Source organism: Pipistrellus hanaki (genome assembly GCF_964339955.1).
Source record: "Pipistrellus hanaki genome assembly, chromosome: 2".
Lineage (NCBI taxonomy): Eukaryota > Metazoa > Chordata > Mammalia > Chiroptera > Vespertilionidae > Pipistrellus > Pipistrellus hanaki.
In genome coordinates, this window is record NC_140504.1 from 21614942 (window position 1) to 21637382 (window position 22441).

Here is a 22441-nt window from a genome sequence, read left to right on the forward strand (position 1 = left end):
GGGGTTCTAAAGGCCTGGGGAGGGGAGGGGGGATATAGGAGTGGGCTGGAGTCAATGAGGGAAATAGGGATCATATATAATACTTTCAACAACAAAGAATTATTAATAAATAAATAAATAAATAAATAAATAAACATTGTTTCTCATTGACAATGCACCTGGCCACTCAAAATCACTAGCTTTACCCTCCCAATCTTCAAAGGGTCACCAGGGCCCATAAAGCGAAGATAACGCCCTCCCTTTGCCCCATTCTTCCCAAAGCCCTGCGTGTTCCCCTCCCTGCAACGACCCCCAGGCAAGTCCTGCTGCCCATCCCATCACCTCACCGAGGCACTGCTGTTCCCTCCCCCAGGGGCCCCTCACCCTCCACACCCACACCCAATGTCACCACGTGAGAACCTTCCTGAAAACCCGCTGCACTGTGCACCCATCTCGATGGTAACACCGCACCATGTGAAAATTACCTCTTCACAGAAATGCATTTCTCCCTCTTGGCTGGTGTCTTTGGAGGGAAAAAGCTCATGACCGACTGGCTTTTTTAATTCTTAGCTCTCCTCCCAGGCCTACTTGGAATAGTCACTTTTCATAAATGTCAGTAAAAGAAATCATGAATGGTATAAAACGAATAAGAACTCCTTAAGATTTACCCAGAGTTCTACAAATTTCAGAGTGCCCCCCCCCAAAAAAAAAGAAAAAAAACACCACTTATTCAACCCTCTGTGCAATCTTGGGAGATTATCCCCGTTTTTAAATGCCAGAAATTTGTTTAAGAGAGCACTCACAGCTCGTGACAGAACTAGACTATTTAAAATCCCAGCCACCGTCATCTTTGTAAGAAAAGCTTTGTGGGACCATGGCGGTCCCTTTCTGAGCAGACCCCACACACTCACTGTGCGTTATCCCCTCTGCGTGGCTCTTAACCTTGGCGGCACATCAGTCACCGTGGAAGCTTTCATAAGCCCGACGCCCAGGCCATTCCCAGAGCAGTAAGCCACCACCTCTGGAGGCCACAGCCTTCTTTCAAGCTCCTCAGGGATTCCATTATGCAGCAAAGGCCAAGAATCACTGTCCTAAGCCAGTGGTCGGCAAACTCATTAGTCAACAGAGCCAAATAGCAACAGTACAACGATTAAAATTTCTTTTGAGAGCCACATTTTTTAAACTTAAACTTCTTCTAATGCCACTTCTTCAAAATAGACTTGCCCAGGCTGTGATATTTTGTGGAAGAGCCACACTCAAGGGGCCAAAGAGCCGCATGTGGCTCGTGAGCCGCAGTTTGCCGACCACTGTTAACCAAACCCTTCAAATAGAATTGCACCTCCCGGACAAGGCTGCAGTCTGCTTCTTGTCATTGTCTTGAGGTACCGTCTGCTAGGGCTTGATCAGAATCCGTGATACGACCTTGGCTCCCATGGCTTTGGGAGCCAAGGGCAGCGGGGGCTCGGGGCCAGGCTCCCTGCTGCCCAGGTGTGCGATTTGATCACATGCCTGCTCTGATCACATTAGTTTCCACAGCTGCATTGTCATAAGTCTCAAACAACATGGGGGCAAAGAGACCCTTGGAAATGAAATAAGACCGTCTGTGTTCGAAAGTGACGGAAAACTGACAACCTGATTGCCCCAAAGAGCACGAGGACCCTGATGATACAATAGAATAATGCAACACCCATCATTACAATTAGCTTCCTCTTGCTTCATATTTTAATATAATAAAATCAAAACATGTTTTCGACTTTTCATATACTATAAAAGAAACAGAGAGAGGTGTTCAAAAGGAATTTCTACACAGATGGCTAAGCTAGATAAGCTATGGCACACATTCAGAGCACATAACGAAAATAAGTTTTAAGAATAACTCAGTCATTTACGAGAAAATGAAATCACTTGCAAATGCCATGGTGTGCACAGCGAATACTTTAAATCAAAATGGCAATATGTTCCCATAACTATTTTTCAAATGCCTTCCAGTAAGAAAAGCCCAAACTCCCTTGTTAGCAATTCCTTTCCATTAACCTTAAATGCTGTTACTTAAAATAAAACTTGAGTTTTTCATTCCTTTGATGCTAACACTGAAGAATTTAATAAAGCATTCAAGAAAATTTAAAACCCTTTAAAAGAGAAAGCGATTGGCTAGTCTATCTTTGCAATGGTTGCAGACTAATCCTTAAATTCAAAGCATCTTTGGGCCCTCGCTGGTTTAGCTCAGTGGGTAGAGCATTAGCCTACAGACCAAAGGGTCCTGGGTTCAACTCCAGTCAAGGGCACCTACAGGATCCTTCCCAGCCCAGGCCCTGGTCAGGCTTCATGCAGGAGGCAACCAATCCATGTGTTCCTCTCACATTAATATTTCTCCCTGTCTTACCCTCTCTCTAAAAATCAATGGAAAAATATCCTCAGGTGAGGATTAAAAAAAAAAAAAAAGCATCTTTGGAATAAGCTACAAGATTAGCAAGACAACTGTTTTCGTATAAGTAGGAAATAAAAAATGAGAACAAAATAGATTCCTTTTCACCATTGTAATGGATTCAAAACACCATAGCTAAGACATATCCATCGATTCCCACGATTACTCCAAGCTGGTGTGTAAAATATGTACCTCGGGGGTGATGTCGGCTTCCGGTTCACTGACCAGTCTGTACTTCTTCCCGTTCTGCAATAACTTGAGGCACACCGGAGGCTTGTCGATTTTCATGAATTTCTTAGAGGAGTGCTTGACAGCCTTGGCAATGTCCTAAAGACGGAAATGGGTTTTGGTTGTGAAATGCACCAGCAACAACTCTAAGAGCGGCAAGAGACCCAGCCGTGCAGGGCCAGCCTGCAGGCTCTTCATTTCCTCCTCCCAAGTGCCGGCCCCAGTGACTTCCCTGGGGCTCTCGAAATGCTGAAGCTCAGGCGCCTTCAGTCTGAACCATGAGCTCCTTGGTCTCCAAACATCCTTCTGCAAAAGCCCAACAGCTAAAAGCAACCCAGGTAGACTTGCTTCTGGAGAAGCTGACAAACTGAAGTTAGCACCAGCATACACCTCTGTGCTCGTTCCATGCCCACCATGGGGATGGAAAGCATCTGTTTTAGGACTCGGGTCCAGTTTACTCAGAGTTGTTTCTACCCAGCACTGCGTTTCTAGCTGGTTGTCACTACTCCTCTGGAGGGGTCACTGATTTTGTATGTATTGCTCAAATGGTCCCCAAGAGATTAAAGCAACCTTTGGCCCAGGTTCCCTTGGCAAAGCAGCTGTGCAGCTGACATGAAATGTGGGTTTCCTGTAGGCCAAGGTCAAGGAAACCTTTTCCTACAGAGGAGAAAAAAATCCCACGAAGAAGAATGCTAACATAAAACATCTGCCAGGAAGGGCTTCCTGCCTTTGCTGTGCGTGCTCCCTACTTTCCGGTGGCTCCTCCTCTCCGTTGGCTGACAGGACTGCTTCTTACCCAGCTTCCCAGCAAGCACGGAAAATGAACTGAATTTACTTTTAAAAATACAAAGTTCCTGACTGTGGGTGGTGGGCACACTGCAGTAAACAGATCTCGTATCATAGAAATGTACACTTGAAACCAACATGATCCTGTTAACCAATGTCACCCCAATAAACTTATTTCCTTTAAAAGCTGCCCAGCTAAGCTGGGTGTGGCTCAGCAGTTGAGCGTTGACCCAGGAACCAAGAGATCACTTGTTCGGTTTCCAGTCAAGGCATATGGCCAGGTAGTAGGCTCGATCATCAATGATTCTCTCATTACTGATGTTTTTCTCTCTCTCTTCCTCTCTCTTCCTCTCTCAAATCAATAAAAAATTTTTAAAAAGCTGCCCAGAAATCAACCAACACACCTTAGATTTGCTGTAAAAACTAAACCTTTACTATTTTGAACAAAAATTTAAAAAAAAATTTAAAAAAAGCTCATTAAATAATATTACAAAGCTATGCTAATTATACTTTAGATGGTATTGTTTTTATACCATTTTGAAAACTAGCTTCCCAATTGAACCTGTTATCATTAATGAGATTACAAAAAGCAGGTTTACCTTCTTAGGAAGAAACTAAAAGCCTATATTACTTACTATAACGTGTTTAAACTTTCATACATATTGCTAATTATAATCATTATGATTAATTTTAAAGTCAAAGAAATACTACAACCTAAACCACCAGTAGATAGTTTGATATAAATTCTGTAATTCAAACTAGAACTCCTCAGTTAGTATAGTACACTTCAGACCTAATGCCTTTTTGTTTTGTTTTTTAATTTCTTTATTGATTAAGGTACCACATATTTGTCCTCATCCCTCCATTCCAATTGTTTTGTTTTTTAATGCTTACATTACTTATATCAAACCCTGATCTAAAATCTGAAAGTATTATTTTAAGCCACTCTTTTATCTGTCTACTTCGTTTATTTGTTCTCCACTTACCTCTAAGCCATTACAAGTGCACTGAGAATGGCGAAAGTATGAAAGGACATTCAACTACCACTATTCTAATCTATTTAGTTCAGAAAATGGGCTCAGTATCACAGCCTTATTCTACATCCTGGAAAACTGAACCACAATGAATATATCCAAACTCCCTCCTCTTCCCTCACCACAACAGGGGATTCATGAATATTTGCTGCCATAAAACAGAGAATATTGAGGCCATGATCTATAGGACATTCAGATTATCCGAAACATTGCTCTGAGCTTAATGAGTTAACCTGGGAGGCCCATCGTATCTGAGGAGCATTAGGCCAATGAGAAATCTCAAGTCGCCCTATTCTGGACCCAAAAACCCCAGATGTCTCCCCAGTGTTTTTTTCTTTTTTAAAAAAATATGTTTTATTGATTTTTTTACAGAGAAGAAGGGAGAGGGATAGAGAGTCAGAAACATCAATGAGAGAGAAACACCGATCAGCTGCCTTTTGCACACCCCCTGTTGGGGATGTGCCCGCAACCAAGGTACGCGCCCCCGACCGGAATTGAACCTGGGACCCTTCAGTCTGCAGGCCGATGCCCCATCCACTGAGCCAAACCAGTTAGGGCTCCTTAGTGTTTTCTGGAACAAGTGCTTCTCACACTCTAACCACGCCCGAGTCCCCTGGGAATCCTGCCAAGTACAGGCTCTGCTTCGGTGGGTCTGGGGGAGGGCAGAGCGTGCGCCAAAATTTCAACATGCTCCCAGCTGATGCTGAGGGTTCTGGTCCCCTGGTTCCCAAATGATGTTCTGAGAAGCACGGCTGCAGAGACCAGCTGTCCATCAGGCTACCCTCAAAGGCCAGCCTGCCTGCCTGGGCCAACCTGCCCCTGAAGCGCTACCGCCCCATCTGCTGTCTTCGTGACGCCCATTATGTGTATAAACAACCATACTCCGTGGATCTGAGGACTCGGGGCACTCCCAGGCACTGACATCATAGCCGCTGTAGGTAGGTGCCAAATTAGACCCAAAGGGGGACACTTCACAGGGATAATGTTTGAACACAGAGAACCAAACATTCACTATTCATGTTTACTGGCTTTACCTTGATGAAGGACTCGTTGTTGGTTGCTATGTACACCCGGAAAGATAAGGATGGATTCTGGTCGATGACTTTGTACAGAATCACAGCCCCGTGGTGGTACAACGTTTCTTCGCTTTGAATCACAGGTCCCACAGGAGAAAGAGAGCTCACGTGCCATTTCACATGGGTCGCAGAATGGTCCACAGCGCATTCTAATGAGGCCTTGGAATTTTTAACGTGTAAGACTCGGAATGTCATGTTGGCATCTTGGCCTGCAAAAACATGAAGGTACATGGGTGGTCCAGGGGTTCCACGGGTTGCACACATACACACCATCATTATCGTTTTAGCAAACAAGTACTTACGGCCCAGGCAGAGGGAATGTGGAAACTGAATGGAGGTAAGACAGGCTGGGTCACACTTGACATCAAACATGGGCCCCCCAACAGCCCAGGGCTTGACAACCAGGTCTGCGTATTTGCTCCAGGACAAGATGCAATACTTGATGTCAACTTTCCGGTTAACCTCAAAGATCAGACCCGTTTCCGTGCACTCGTACACTCCCTCCGTGTCCACCTTCAGCCTGCGTTGGACAGACAAGAACGCCTGCTGAGTCTTACTGTCTGGTTAGGAGAAGACTTCTTACAATTATTTACGTTTTTAATTTCACTCAAAAGCATTAAGAAACTGCATTTTAAGAAGCATCATTATCAAAGAAAACAATCCAGGTAATTATGTAGAATGTATGGCATTAGTTATGCTATTTTATGTCTCCCCTAATTGGTGTTACATTTATGCAGAAAATTAAATTACTCATACTACCGTGTTTCCCCGAAAATAAGACATCCTCCGAAAATAAGAACTACTTACAGATTTCCTTCTGAGTGAAATATAAGGCATCCCCCCCGAAAATAAGCCCCCGCCCCAGGCTCTGTCTCAGAATGCTATTGCTAAACATGAGAGATTTGGTCCAGATTCTGAAAGAAATGGAGTCACAAGAAATTCACCAGGAAGGAGGAGAGCAATGGTGGGGGGGGGGGGGGGGGGGTGAGGAACATTTGTAATAATATGAAAAATAAAAACTTATTTAAAAAAAAAAAAATGAAGAATCAAAGGTAAAAATCAAAAAAAAAAAAAAAAAAAAAAAAGAAATTCACCAGGAAATTCAGGAACTGGATTGTTATGATGATGTTCCAGAAAATGATGACATGATTGTCATTGAATAAATGAGTAAATTCTTGATACTGTAGGATTCACAATTTGTCTGGTTTGTGTTGACAACTACCGTACTACCGTACTGTATACAGGTAATAAATTTCCTTTATTTTCATTTAACAATAAATGTGTACCGTATTCTTCTTCATGGAAAAATAAGACATCCCCTGAAAATAAGACCTAGCGCATCTTTGGGAGCAAAAATTAATATAAGGCACTGTCTTATTTTCGGGGAAACAGGGTACTAAGTCTTCTGTATTCACAATTACTTACAAAAACTGTCCCCCGGAAAGGCGTCTAGGGGTCACTTGTTCATTGTGTTTCTGGAGAAAAACACATGTAACAAATGAATAACATATAATGAAGTGTTTTCTTAAATAAAACAAATTAGAGAGTCATATTTTACAATTAAAAGATACTTACATTTTCAGCATTACAGTGTTGACAGTGAGGTTCAATTTTAATACATTCTAAATAACAGAGACAAAGTTTTACTTAGATGAATGTGATCGGCATTTTCAAATAACAATTTTTAAATACATATGTGTAACATGCTCAATTATAAAATTCAAAGGTACATACGCCCCTCAGCAATAATGATATTTAAAATAATGCTTTGGAAAACGTAAGTTCATACCTGAATTAAAATGCTCTGTGTGTGTTTCTTTGTCTCCCCATTCTTCAGCTGTAAAAGATGGTGTCACACAACGATTGGCACAAGTCAATCACGGGGTAAATCTCCTACTAAACACACCCCTTCAGCTCCACAACCAACAGGAACTTGAAGCACATTTTAACTGTCTCTGTGTGCTGATTCAATGACACATGAAATGTCATCGTATTTGAGAATCCCACTGCAGGTCTAAGGCAGGGGTGGGGAACCTTTTTTTTCTGCCAAAGGCACTTTGGATAGTTATAACATCATTCGTGGGTCGTACAAGATTATCAACTTAGAAATCGGACTGCTATATTTGGTCAAGCATTTGATTAACTTATCCCTAATGCCCTGGCAGGGCCAGACCAAATGATTTTGTGGGCCTCACATGGCCCTCGGGCTGGACGTCCCCTGACCCTGGTAATGCATGAAAATAAGTTTGAATGTGACATGGTTCAACACACCCCATTTGGGCACATAATTCTTTGTCTGACGTTTCTATACAGCAGCCATTACTCTCAGCATCCCTCAACCCTATCCTCGCATCCTCCTGACAGTTCTGCATGGGGACGGCAGGGGGAATCAGACAGAAGGGGAGGGCAGCACGCGGCCTCGCTCTTACCCTGAGCGGAAGCTCCCTCGGCGGAAGCCTCTCCCAGTTCCTCATCTGTGGAGACAAGAAGGGCTTAGGGCACAGGTGCTCTCGGACCATCTCCTCCTCCCCCCCACCCACCCACCCCGACCAGCGTCTCAGCCAGAGACTGCGGCCCCTCCTGAAGGCTGACCGGAGTCAGGCACTAAGCAGGAGTCCTTGATCCCCAGACAAGGCGTGGCTGGCACCAGCCCTCCAGGCTGTCAGAGTTAGGGAGGGATGTGCTTGGAAGGGATCTGATGTCAGGCATAAAGCGGGATCTGAGTTGAGGCGGTTTATAAGGCTCTCTGCCTTTGCATGCAGACTCCTTCTACGTGGTTCCAGACTCAACAAGACCCAGGTGCTCACCTCTGGGCCCTGACTGCCCTCCAATTACCACCATCACCATCACCACCACCACCACCACCACCACCACCACCACCACCACACCCCCATCATTTCTCCACCCCACAGCACACTCCTGACTCAGGACCTTTGCACGCCCTATCTCCTCCCACAGATATTCTCGTTGCTCACTCTCTCACACCCTTGAGGTGTGTGCTCAGGGTCACTTTACCTGAGCACTGTCCTATTGGCCCCCCTGAAACAGGGCCTGCCTGACACACTCACTCTTCCCCCTTCATTTCCCTTCAGCATCCCCCTCCCGCTGACCTGGCACCTGCAGTTCAGTGTGTCTGCTTCCCGGCTCTCTCCCCACTAGAATGTAAGATTCAGAACCATTATCACTAGGGCCTGGTAAGTGTTCAATGCCTATTTCCTGAAGTGACCATAATTCCTAATACCAGAAATCCTATATAATAAAAGCCTAATATGCTAAGTGTCCAGTCATCCATTCAACCAATCAAAGTGTAATATGCTGATGATATGCTAAGGCCACTCAACCGCTCACTATGATGTGCTCTGACCGCCAGGGAGCAGATGCTCCAGCTGGTAGGTTAGCTTGCTGCTGGGGTCCAGCCAATCAGGACTGAGTGATATGGGCCAGACATGCCCTGGACCCCTTCCATGGTTCCTCCCTGGCTGGCCAACCTCCCATGTCCCTCCCTGACCCCAATCATGCACCGGTGGGGTCCCTCAGCCTGGCCTGCACTCTCTCGAAATCTGGGCTGAGAGAGCCCCCTCCCCCCCGTGCATAAATTTCGTGCACTGGGCCTCTAGTGTACTATGAAAGGGAACAGCACTGGATTTCCTATTATCTACACTGGCCACTGGTTACATGAGCTTGGGCTGCCTATAGTTATGTTACTAAATCTCTTGGTGCCTCACTTTCCTCATCTGTTAAATAGGGATTAAAATAATACCACCCCACAAAGTTAGGAAAATTAATTATAGTTAGGGGCTGTGCCTCGCACTCAGCAATTCCTCAATGCGTGCTACCGGTCAACTATTATATTGCTATGGTGATGGGTAGGATTTATTAAAAAATTCAAGAGTTCTAAAGTAGCCTGGCCAGTGTGGCTCAGTGGTTGAGCATCAACCCATGAACCCAGGCAACTCAATTCCGAGTGGGTGCATACAAGAGGCAGCCGATCAATGTTTTCCTCTCATCGGTGTTCCTATCTCTCTAACCCTCTCCCTTCCTCTTTAAATCAATAAAAACTTTTTTTTAGCCAAAACCGGTTTGGCTCAGTGGATAGAGCATCGGCTTATGGACTGAAAGGTCCTGGGTTTGATTCCAGTCAAGGGCATATACCTTGGTTGCGGGCACATCCCCAGTAAGGGGTGTGCAAGGGGCAGCTGATTGATGCTTCTATCTCATCGATGTTTCTAACTCTCTATCCCTCTCTCTTCCTCTCTGTAAAAAATCAATAAAATTTATTTTTTAAAAACCCAGAGAGATTCTTAAAAAAAAATAAAATAAAAAAACTTAAAAAAAATAATTCCAAAGACAACCATCTCTCACTTGGGGTCAGATGCCTGGATTTGTATTTGGGAGGGTCACCCTGGGGTGGCACAGCACTCCTCAACACGGGTGTAAGGCCCTGTGCCATCACCAGTGCCCAGAGGTGCGGCCTTCCCGCAGGACAGAGCTCCGTCAGGAGCTACACAAGCTGCCTCGTCTCTGGGACTTTCAGAGCAGTCCGTGTCCAGGCACCAGGATTGCAAGAGAGAGCCAACTGCCAAACACAGCGCTAAACGGAATGGCAAAGGGAGACTGAGAGTATTCAAATCCTGGACTCGGAATGCGATACCATGTTTCCCCGAAAATAAGACATCCTCCAAAAATAAGACCTAGCGCATGGAAAGATAAGACATCCCCTGAAAATAAGACCTAGTGCAACTTTGGGAGAAAAAATTAACATAAGACACTGTCTTATTTTCGGGGAAACAGGGTAGATGAAAAAGGCTCTGAAATACTAACCCCAGTCCTGCACCACACAACCCGCCAATCAGATTCCCTCAGCCACTGTCCCTTAAAGAATCATTAAATTCTAAATTATAATAACGGCATACGTCACACTGTATGTCATCCACAATCCATGTTTTTTCTGTCTTGCCGTCTGCCTTGGGAGTAGAAAGAGGAAAAGAGCTTAGAGAATCCTAACTAGCAGGCAAACCCCGTCTGTAACTAGGTCTTCCCAGCCAAAGCGGAGGAGCCGGTACGACTCCGCCCCCGCCCCCCCCAGCCCATGAGCCACAGCTTCCCTGCGATCTATAGTGGTCCTCAATCTTCCTAATGCCACGACCCTTTAATACCGTTCCTCATGCTGTGGTGACCCCCAACCATAAAATTATTTTCGCTGCTACTTCATAACTGTAATTTTGCTACTGGGGTCAGTGCGGTCAGGCAGGGCCTCTGCAGTCAGGCAGGGCCTGTGCGGGCAGGAGTTGTAATGTAAGTATCTATGTTTTCTGATGGTCTTAGGCGACCCCTGTGAAAGGGTCGCTGGACCCCCCCCAAAGGGTTCGCCACCCACAGGTTGAGAACCGCTGATGGCAGAGCTCAGGCCTGTGCGTAGGGATACATCCGATCACGAGGAAGATGGATGGGCCACAGTGCCAGCCAGCCCACGCAGGAGCAAGCATCCCTGGGGTGGCCCACCTCCTCCTACTGGAGAATGGAGGTGAGTGGGAGGGTGCCTGCGCCCTCTCTCCCCCAGTGTGGAGAATAAGCGGCCTTTTCACAAAAAGAGTGGCCCTCGGGGAAGGCAGGGCCCTTTAGATGAACCCGGGGCTCTAAGGTCAAGCATCCTCTGCCCACAGAAGACATCAGAGCACTCTCACTGCCAAAGACTTAGGTGTCTAACCCAGCAGGGCCAGGGCCAGCCGCTCCTGCCCGCACAGGCCCTGCCGGACCGCACTGACCCCAGCCTGTCACCCAATTCCCAGCCTGTCCTGAGCTCCGCTGACTCCAAATGCCTCCCCCGAGGGTTGCGGGCTCGGTGGCCCAGACCTCGACCTCGCTTCTGGACCATACAGGTCCTGCCTCTGGTCCCTGGGTCCCCGTGGCCACTGACCCCGTTAGCAGGCGAAGACCACAGAGGTGTGATCCCTACGTGCAGCGTTCTGCTTTGATTCCTGCCTGAAGCCAGTCTATTAACGCAGCGTTTTTCAACCGCTGTTCCGCGGCACATGTTGCCTGGTGTGCCGTAGGTGCAGACAAGACAAGAATTTTATAATTTTTCACTATTTTGTTTACTTAATATTTCATAATAAAGTAATTATAAAATACTTTCTTTGTGTTTATTTGATTCCTATTCAAGAGAATTACTTTATATATAGGCACAGAGTTAAATTTTTTAACATTTTCTAATGGTGGTGTGCCTCGTGATTTTTTTCATGAAACAAGTGTGCCTTTGCCCAAAAAAGGTTGAAAAACACTGTATTAACGTGTAAAGAAGACCGGGAGGTGGAGGGCCGGCTCACATTTTCCCTTTTGCATATCAGAATGGACATCTACTCCCCGGGCGTAACAGGGAGATAATCACGGTTTTTATCAACACACAACACACAACACGACTGCAAAGCACTTACAACTGCCTTCGGAGATTCCCATCGGGAAGCTGCAGAGGGAATCAGATTAAGTGCAGAAGGACTTCTGAGGGAAGAGGCTTCATTTATGTTAAGTGCTACGAAGAAGCCCTCCGACTGCCTCGTACAGTGTTTGTGTTCACGGCTGAGATCAGATTCTCAGGCCGGGGTCAAAATCCTTTCGTGTAATAAAATCAATGAAAATATCAGCTTAGTCACTCACCAAACTTTAGACGCAAACAAACCATACTTTATATTTAGACTCTGTGTCCTTAAAAGTGGTTTCAGACTCAAGTTGCTCACACAGAGCCAGAAGGAGCGAGCCAGGAACTGCCGACCACAAGTGGGGCCACGTCTCCGGCAGCGACAGTGTTTACCCTGCGATCATCCCGGGCAGTGACCGCCAGGAAGGAAGCCCGCACTGCTGCGGCCTCAATCTGCTCTCCTCAGGGAAGCCGTGAGAGCAGAACCCCAATCTCTGCACCCCCAGGGCAGAGAACGAACACCAGCTCCCATGTTCAAAATGCTTACGAGGTGCTTAGTGTCATCGAAACCGGTTTGGCTCAGTGGATAGAGCGTCAGCCTGTGGACCTAAAGGTCCCAGGTTCGATTCCGGTCAAGGGCATGTGCCTTGGTTGCGGCACATCCCCAGTAGGGGGTGTGCAAGAGGCAGCTGATTAGTGTTTCTAGCTCTCTATCCCTCTCTCTTCCTCTCTGTAAAAACTCAATAAAATGTATTAAAAAAAAAAAAAAAAAAAAAAAGGTGCTTAGTGTCTAACTCATGTTTTGCTCAGAAAAAGATCTTGAACAAACTTAGAAACCCCCGAGGGCTAACTTTCTCTTTCTTCCTTTCAACAACAAAAGTAAAACTTCAGAGGAAGGATGTACTCACTTGTTTCTTCTGTTTTGGGCTCCTCGTTATCTACAAAAAAAAAAAAAAAAAAAGGCTAAGTCAGATTCAGATGCCAGCTCGAGAAAACCCAGGCTCACTGGGAGAATAGGTAAAATGTGTGCCCGTCACCAATAGCAACCATTTCCTGCCTTTCTTCTGCAGCTCATCCTGTTTTGCCACTTCGCTTGCCAACTAGAATGATTCCCCATGTAAGTACTTTTTTGGTATCAGACAAAATCATGCTAGAAATTAATATGTCCTGAAGCAATGAGAGGTGTGTGTACGACTTTAAAATAAAGGGTTGTGTGCTTCGCCTGGATTAAAGAAACAGAGGCACAAACTACTTACCGGAGTCACTACTGTCAGAACTGCTCTCGGAACTGCTGTCCTCTCCTAAGTAAAAACACACGCCAGAAGCACGCAATATTTAAGCACAAAATAAGCAGCAGGAACCGCTGTAACTTACACTGTTGAAAAACAGGTCCCATCTCCACTGATCTCTCCTTTTAGTCACTGCTCTAGTCCAGTTTCCCAACCTTCTCTCATGATGAGAATCACCTGGTGGAGTTGTTAAAACACAGATTCCTGAATCCCAACTAAGAAATGCTAAACTAGAATTTTTGGGAACATATAGGTAAAATTGCATACCTAACTTAGTGCTCTGTATATAAAATCTGTCTTAGAGCACTAGTTAAGTATACAATTTTACCTATATGTTCCCAAAAATTCTAGTTTAGCACTTCTTAGTTGGGATTCAGGAATCTGTGGTTTAACAACTCCACCAGGTGATTCTCATCATGAGAGAAGGTTGGGAAACACTGCGAGTCTAGTCCACCACGAAGGAGGCTTACGCTTCATTGGAAAGGGATACAACAAACTTGAACCCTTTAAGGATGAGCTCAGCTCACATGCTGACTGCGGTCATCGTCCATGGGTGTCACCCGAGTCCTAGGCGACCTTGACCTGCCCACGGCGTCCGTCTCGCCCTTGCACTTGCACACCTAGGATAAGGTGACCAGACGTCCCGCTTTTGGCGGGACAGTCCCGATTTTTAACAATGTGTCCAGAAATCGGGACTTCTTTAAAACGCCGAGGGACGCGGGACACATTGTTAAAAATCGGGATGTCTGGTCACCTTAACCTAGGCGGTTCCCAGGCACACGCTCCCTGCGGACGGGGCAGAATTCTGGAGTGCAGATGCCACTTCACGGGAGCACGGGACACATTCAGTCCACGTTGCTAACGACTACTGGAAAGAGTGGAACCCGAGGATGCTCCCGTCACTTCCTCACCCCCCAACGCAGCAGCTCCGCCCACGGCAATCGGGCTTCTGTTCCCACAACTAGTGTGGGGTCCTTTTCCCCGTGACCCACAGGCCTGCTCACCCCCAGGCCCATGGCACCCGCAGCGAAGGACACCAACCACTTCCTCTTGCCCACATGACCTTCCCGTGGAGCCGGTCCTGGCTCCCCTCCAGCCTCTCTGAGAGCCCTCCACTTGCCTCTGTGGCTTCTCTCCACTGTTCACCCCCATCTTCCTCTCCACCCCCCACCCCCAACTAAAGCCCCAGGCCTCACTCCCAATTCCCCACTCCCAGCCTCCTTTCCGGGCATCTGACCTTCAGTCTCTGAAAGCAACGCTGTCTCTGGAACTGGGACAACTCTTCCCCACATTTGCCCTGTCACCCCAACTTCCCACCTCCTCCAGGAAGCCTCCCAGGACTACCCCAGCCAAGTGTCCAACCACCTGGCTGGACTCACTTGGGATGCTTGTATTAAGTTAAAGTGGCCAGTCTGAAAATGACCTAACTGCCTCATCAGATAAATTCCAGTCCCACTACGTACAGCTTTATCACCTTTAAAGTAACTGACTTCCCGGCCGAGACCAGTTTGGCTCAGTGGATAGAGCGTCGGCCTGTGGATTGAAGGGTCCCGGGTTCGATTCTGGTCAAGGGCATGTACCCTGGTTGCGGGCACATCCCCAGTGGGGTGTGTGCAAGAGGCAGCTGATCGATGATTCTCTCTCTTCGATATTTCTAACTCTCTATCCCTCTCTCTTCCTCTCTGTAAAAAATTAATAAAAAATATATATTTAAAGTAACTGACTTCCCGAGAACAAGTAATCATGAAACTTTAAAATGTATTCAACTCTTTCAAGCTGAAAGATGGAAGTCCCTACATTTCACTCGGATTGTTTGAAGTGAATCAGAAAAATAAAACTGTAATTTGCTATGAATTCGTGATTGTATAAAAATTTCAATTGGACATTTACCAATATTAATCAGATCTTTTACCTGATTTAGAGTCCTTTGAAGTGTCTAGGTTGGGGCTAGGGCAACCTAAATTTTGAGAAAGAAAGAAATGTGTAAATACGACCATAAAGTAAACCATTATGTTCTCTTTTTTTTGTAAAAGCCACTTAGCCAATAATCATAGAAGCTCCCTCTACTACAAACTGCATTGCCTCTTTAGACCCACAGCAACCTTGTATGTCAAACTAATGCAAATGATGTCACAGTCTCAGGAGAAAAAAAAGAGATAGACCAAGAAACCTTAAGCCTTTTCCAGGAAAGAGAGAACATGAAGCCAACAAACTGGAGATTTACACTGGACTGGTTCTGAGTTTTGTGCCAAAACAAACTGCCTTTGTTCCTCGGATCAGCTCAGCAGCCCCCTAAAAACACCCCTGGCCATGGAGTAACTTGACACCAGAAAGAAAGAAACAGAAGTGATGTTCTTCCCCAGGCGAAGGACTATCAACAGGCTAGTGAAATGACACAAACGCACTGGAACGAAGGCTCTGGAGTTGGCAGGGTGTGCTGAGACCAGACTGGAGACGGCCTGAATGCCACTGGGAAGAACGGGCATCCCTGACGTTCCACAGGGAATACCACGGAGGCACAGACAGCATACTGGTAAGAGCTTCAGACTGGCCCTGGCGGTCCCCGAGATGGTGGCTACTGGGGGGCACTGATGTTCAGGACGGACCCAACTCCGGCGAGCATCACACCAGGAGGCCACGGCAGAGAGCCGAGGCCAGGGGGAGTGGGCACGGGCAAGGAGAAATGGCAGATGATGGAGGAGAAGGGAGTGGCAGGTTACCTCCGATGCCAAATAAAGCCAGAACATGTCTGTGTAGGGAAGGACTGCTCCTCAGTTCTCAGGCCCGTGTCTGTGTTTATGCCACGCTCAATGACCTCTCATGCCCCCTGCACCGGGAGCAGGCATCCACACCAGGCTGGTGAACCACAGCGGCTTAACTACGGGTTAACTGACTCCCTCGGGCTTGGGCGGAGACTGCTGTCCCCCTCAATTGTATAAACACAGACTCGGTGCCTAACCGTGGGTAAGCACTGGGCAGAAATGAGGAGAAAATCCAGCCCCAGAAAACAGCTTACGGTTAATGCGGCAATGAGGGCGGGAGCAGCTGTGCGTTAGACAAATCACTGCAGGAAATCACAACAATACTACAGAAGCTAGGCCAGGGGTGTGTGGGTCCGAGAGAGAAACAGACCAATCATTGAAGATGAGGGGTTCAGCACGAGTTCATGAATCTGGGTGAGCTGACACAAGTCTTGGAGGCGAAATGAGAGGGGAGGGAGAGGCATCTCAGACAGAAACGGGCAAAAGCGAAGCTGGGGTGGAGTGAGGGGTGGGGGTGGCGTGTATGCGGGCGGGAGGTTCATGTCAGCACTGGGAAGGAGAGCCCCCAGGTCTGACCACAGGCATCCCCAGGCATTGCCCACACCAGCCAAACGCTACCCAAACCTTTGTTAGATTATAATCATGACGCTTTTATTAGGCAGGTTATTGCTCTGCACTGAGAAAATGAGCCACAGGATGGAAACAGAACTTGCAAAGTAAGACAGTGGCCCCAGGATGGACTAGGGAGTTTGAGTGACACACTAACACACCTCAAGGGGCCTCGGGACCCTCCTCCAGGATGGCTCTCAGCCACACAACGCAGGCCAGAGGCCAAGGCGAGAACTACAACACGCTTTATAGACTCAAAACAAGCAGTCAAGAGAGGACCCGATCCTCAGCAGCCCCACCAAACCCAGGAGCAGACCTACTTTATTCCTTTAATTCGAGGGTTCTGATTTGACCCAGAATCAGGGAGAGAACTGTGTTGCTGCTTCATTAAGTGTATAAAACTGATGGTCACACTCAAGTATTAAATATAACACCTCTTTTTTTATGTACGGAAAATTTATAGAATTCAGTTGCTGATACTTCGTTATTGAACTTAAACTTGAATGCCAATTCTTCCCAGTTGCATCCACTATGTAGGTTATGGAATTTAAACGTAGGTTAGAAAGAACATGAGACTCAAAGTTGAAAAGGAGTGGAGTATAAAATAAGAGCATGTACGTCCTATCATCAACTTGTGAGAGGCTACAAAGGCCCAAGCTCTTTACATTTCACCCTTTTAAGTATCTGTTGAAAAATAATAAAATTTTAAAGAAAAGTCATATCCTTTCATCCTAACCCAATGATTATCTTAATACATATCCATAAGTCAGTGAATGCATGAATGCAACAAAGCAACTGCAGCCAGTAAGTAAAATTAACAAAGAAATCATTTTCTAAAACTGCAAATGTTCCAGTTTTTCAATAAAACTGACTTAGAGGTACCATACCTTTTTCTTCTGAAGAGACACTGCGATCATCACTAAAACAAGAAAAGAAAAATTAGTTTTATAAACTGATACTTATTTTATACACAATAATTATGAAAACCTTCAAAATGACCACTGTATTATGTCTCTCCGGGAATGCTGCAGGGAAAGAACGCTCCCTGCTCAGCCCTCTCCCTGCCCCTCAGCCTCCATGGCCTGACTCCACACCGCACCCACACAGGCGGCTTACCCAGTGCGCCCGTGAACTCCCTGTCCTGGGGCACCCCCGGAGCCAGCACTCCTTCCCGGGGCCACGGCACTGCCATGAACATGCCCAGCCATCGGCCGCCCCTGTCATGTCTCCCGTAACCCAATCCTATGTGCCCATCCTGCACTGGCCTCCAGCCCTCACCTGGTTCCTCAGAGAGCCTCTCCTAGGTACCCCTGCTCTCCCGGGTCCCCTGCTCTCCTGGATCCCCCTGCTCTCCCAGTCTATCACTATGTCTCTGGCCCCTCCCCTCAGACTCAGCATGCCTGAGAAAAATGAAGGGCTCAGAGAGCTCCCCTTTAACTAACAACTCCCTGCCTGGACCTGTGTGCCATCCTCACCACAGCCTGACCCTCTCTGCCCTTCTCCGGCCACTGCACCAAAGAACTGGGTTTCCACCTTCCCACTCTCCACTCTCTCCCCAGTGACTCCGGCCTGGCAGACCCGGTGGGCTCGGTGACCTCATTCTCTTTAGAGTAGGGGTGTCGAACTCAATCAGAGAAGGGGCCAAAATCTAAAATCCAGCCTAAATCGCGGGCCGAATGGTTTACTGAACAGTCATAAACTGACAATGTCATAAACTGACAGCGGAGTGCAGTGATGACAGCGCGGTGCGGGCCACATTGCAAGGCCTGGCGGGCTGGATTTGGCCCACGGGCCTTGTGTTTGACACATGTGCTTTAGAGGAAGCAGGTAGCAGGCTCCGCCCATGGCTTCCAGACCCTCACCTGGTCTGCTCCCACTCCCCTGTGTCAGGGGCCTCTCCTCTCCCATCGCCTGGCTCCATCGGCTCCAGCCTCCTGGGGACTGATGTGACCCACAATCACACTGTGCACCCTCCTCTTACCGCTCCCCACTGCCTCGGAGCTCACCTTCACATGAGCCAAGGCTTCAGATCCCAAATCTTTACTCCTTCTCCGGCCTCTTCTCTGTGCCGGGGACCTGGGGGTCACTGAGCCTCCTCCTGCCTGCCCCCCCCCCCCCCCCCCCGCATATACTCTTTCTCCCTCCCTCTCTCATTGGCTCCCACCTGGTTGGTCGATTACAAATTCCTCCTGATTACCATGTCTGCCTGCAGTCTCTCCCTTGGCTCATCCCTCACGTGACCCTTAGCATGTTAAAATCCTGGCTTTGCTTAGAACGTCTGTGGCTCCTCGCCGCTTCCTGAGTTCATTGGCACGGCACAAAGATCTCCACATGTCCCCTTGTCTCCACCTGCCTGCTCCCTCAGAGGGAAAGATCTTCAGTCCCAGCAACACCCCGCATAGCCCACACCCTCACACGAAACCCCATTCTCTGGTGAAGCCCCGCTGGGCCTCTGCCTGTGGCCTTGCAGGTCATGCACCCCAACTCTGGGTGCTCCACGGACATGTACTGTGAGGTTGGGGTATCCCCTGAAGTTGTGTGTGCATGCAAGTGACAGCCCTGCCTCCGCCATGATGCCCAAAGTCCTACTTGTGCTTTCAGAACAGCACTTCTGCCGAAACCGGTTTGGCTCAGTGGATAGAGCATCAGTCTGCAGACTGAAAGGTCCCGGGTTCGATTCCAGTCAAGGGCATGTACATTGGTTGCAGGCACATTCCCAGTAGGGGGTGTACAGGAGGCAGCTGGTCAATGTTTCTCTCTCATCGATGTTTCTAACTCTCTATCCCTCCCTCTTCCTCTCTGTAAAAAAGATCAATAAAATATATATTTTTTAAAAAGAACAGCACTTCTCCAGATGTGGTCTGAGAACCCTCATCACCCTGTCCGATGCCCACTAAAAATAGTTTTTCTCATTCACTGAGTCGGAATCTTTGATGAATAAGTGAAAAAGCAGGACGAAAACAGTAATGGTGCACTTACGAGTATTGAAAATCTTTATTTTCTCATTTAATCAACCCAAAAATCCTATGAAGGCTATATGACAAATACAGACACTAAAGCCCAGAGAGGTTAATTAAGTTCCTCACGGTCACACAGCTAATAAATCAGAAAAGGATGCCCTTGACCCTAGGCCATTATGACTTCGAAGACCATGTACTTGCCAGGTACCATGTCTTCCAGCACTCCCCACCACTTCACCTCAGAATCCCAGCGGCTGCCACAGTAAAAGTAAACTAAGAAGAAACAAAAAGGTGCAGATCAGATGCTCACTCTTTCCCTTCTCTGCCCAAGCCAGTGGGAACCCTCAGATTTCTGGAAGCCTCCCTGACTCAAGATTTTACACTGGTAAGCTTTCCTGGTATACACGCAGTGTTTCCCAAGTTCCACGGTCTTAGGAAATGCATGTATTCTCATTTTCAGACCTAAGTCTTTTTTTTTTTTTTATCCTAAACTGCTCAAAAGATCAGAGAGAAGAGGTGAACCGGAAATTGGTTAAGGCCTCAAGAAGCTAAAAAAGGCTAATATATGGTTCTGATGAAATGCATAAAAGAGCAAGCCAACCGCTACATCTTTTTTATTCCGGATTCGAACCTTTTGTAATGCAGCCACTATGCCTTTCAACATTAAAATAATTATAAGGGACATGGGTTGGAAGTGAGCCATTCTTATTTTACAAAATATTTCTGCCTCAGACCCACTCCTGCGTCTCGATGACAAAAGCGCATTTTTTCTCTTAACTGGCACTTTCATAATCCCCTGTCTGCAGCTGCTTATCTCTATTTCCAGGCATGTATACATCTGCTCAGATATCAGACCCGCTGCTGAGACCAGAAACCTCTCTATAAAACCTTTATTCCCTCCGTGGAGGAGAAGACAGTAAGAGGTGTCAAAGACAAGATTAGTGAGGCTGCGGGGCAGACGGCCAGCTTCCTGCACAAAACACCTACCAGCTAAGGGGGATGGGAGATAGGCTTAGAACCGAGGAGGAGCCTACACACAGGGCAGCCCTCCCCCGCTACTTCACCTCCTCCCACTCTCCCCCTCCCCCCTGCCACCTTGAACAGCCAGGTGGAGGAAGCAGACCCCACAGGGCCCTTGCTGGTCCATGGATGCTCTCTTCCTTTCTGTTTTTCCCATGTGATTTGTTATAAGGAAAACCATAGCAACCCTGGAGAGAGAGCACCCATCCCAAATGCTCACAGTGTGATTTAGGGACCAGAGATCAGCAGGGAAGGGGCTTGGACATTTACTTAGTAGCACTTAAAACTTCTTAATTTTGATCAGGACTCAATCATTATGACTTCATGAGGTATAACTTCATGGCCATCAGCTTCCAGGCGCCACCTTATGACGCCTTTCCCTTAGTAGAAGGTGGGAGGAGGGGGTGGGGGGAGAGAGACGGTGAGGACCCTGCACCTTGGAACAGTAAAATCTGTGAGCTACAACAGGATTTAAAGAACAGGCTTAAGACTTCAAGGGGATAATATAACATGTGGGTATTTATTGGGGGGGGGGGGGGGGGGGGGGGCGGGGAGACTGACTGTGGATTCTATTAATACTAGAGATCCAGTGCATGAAACTTGTGCACTGAGGGGGGTGGGGGGAAGGAGGGGTCCCCTCAGCCTGGCCTGTGCCCTCGAGCAGTCTCAGGGGATGTCCTGACAGTCAGACATCCTTAGCACTGCCTCAGAGGCCGAGAGGCTCCCACCGCTGCCGCTATGCCCACTGGCTGTGAGCCTGGCTTCTACACACTGACCACCAGGGGGCAGCTCAGCTCCTGTATTGAGCATCTGCCCCCTGGTGGTCAGTATGCGTCATAACGACTGGTCGTTCTGCCGTTCAGTCGATTTGCATATTAGCCTTTTATTCTATATATACAATAGGTGCAAACAAATAAAACAACAAAATTATGGCTGGAATTAAGTCTTGGCTGCCACAAAATGAGACCTAGAGCAAAACCAAATCCTCAAAGAGGCACAGTATGTTAGCGCTTCCAAAGCACTCTCAGCCCAGGAGGGCGCCAGCTCCTCCCAGGACCTGCCAGGAATGCAGGCACTGAGCGGACACCCGCGCTCAGAGGTGCTACATCCGCTGGCCAAACCCACCCAGGAGCTGGACCGAGAATTCCAGAACTCCGGCCTCTGAGGGAGCCTTTCCCCCATCTCAGCCCCTGGCCTACCTATGTGCAGCCTACACTGGCTGGTATGAGGTGTCAGGAAGCATTCGCTCAATTACTAACGATTCTCTGGTTACAGGTGCTTAACGAAGCTTTAAGTAAAAGTAAGACTGCAATATGATCACAGCTAATATTTACTTAGCATTTACTGTGTGTCTGAAACTGTATCGATTACCTCATCATAACCCCCACCTTTTAGTACCTAACAGTGAACCACGATTATCCCCATTTTACAGATGAGAAAATAAAGCCCCAAGATTCTTGGGAAACATATCCAAGAACACTGGTCCATCCGAGTACAATGCCCAAGCTTTTACCAGTATTTATACTAATAAAAGGGTAACATGCAAATTGGTCAGGACACCCTCACAGTAATAACCAAACAGCAGGCTGGGTGGGGCGACGAGGCCGGCAGAGGGGGCAGTGAGAGGTGACCAGGCCAGCAGAGGGGGCAGTTGGCGGCAACCAGACCAGCAGGGGAGGGTGGGGGGGGCAGTGAGGGGCAACTAGGCCAGTGTGGTTGGGGGGAGAACTTCGGGGTCACCAGGCAGGCAGGCAGGAGAGCAGTTAGTAGCCAGGGGTACCAGATTGTGAGAGGGATGTCTGACTGCCAGTTTAGGCCCGGTCCCCAGACTGGAGAGGGTGCAGGCTGGCTGAGGGGG

At 47.5% G+C, this 22441-nt stretch overlaps 1 protein-coding gene across 1 annotated transcript in view; it reads right to left on the reverse strand.

Annotated features, from left to right (window-relative positions):
• LOC311618460 (uncharacterized protein) overlaps positions 1–22441 on the reverse strand; it is a 45013-nt gene that overhangs the window by 15277 nt on the left and 7295 nt on the right. The window contains exons 2-12 of the mRNA XM_084876026.1: positions 17491–17522; positions 15145–15189; positions 13200–13244; positions 12852–12881; positions 7958–8002; positions 7318–7365; positions 7104–7150; positions 6954–7003; positions 5831–6048; positions 5487–5737; positions 2597–2731 (exon numbers count right to left, since the gene is read on the reverse strand). Of these exons, the coding sequence (XP_084732152.1) occupies positions 2597–2731; positions 5487–5737; positions 5831–6048; positions 6954–7003; positions 7104–7150; positions 7318–7365; positions 7958–8002; positions 12852–12881; positions 13200–13244; positions 15145–15189; positions 17491–17522 (946 nt within the window). The remainder of the gene's footprint in view (positions 1–2596; positions 2732–5486; positions 5738–5830; positions 6049–6953; positions 7004–7103; positions 7151–7317; positions 7366–7957; positions 8003–12851; positions 12882–13199; positions 13245–15144; positions 15190–17490; positions 17523–22441) is intronic.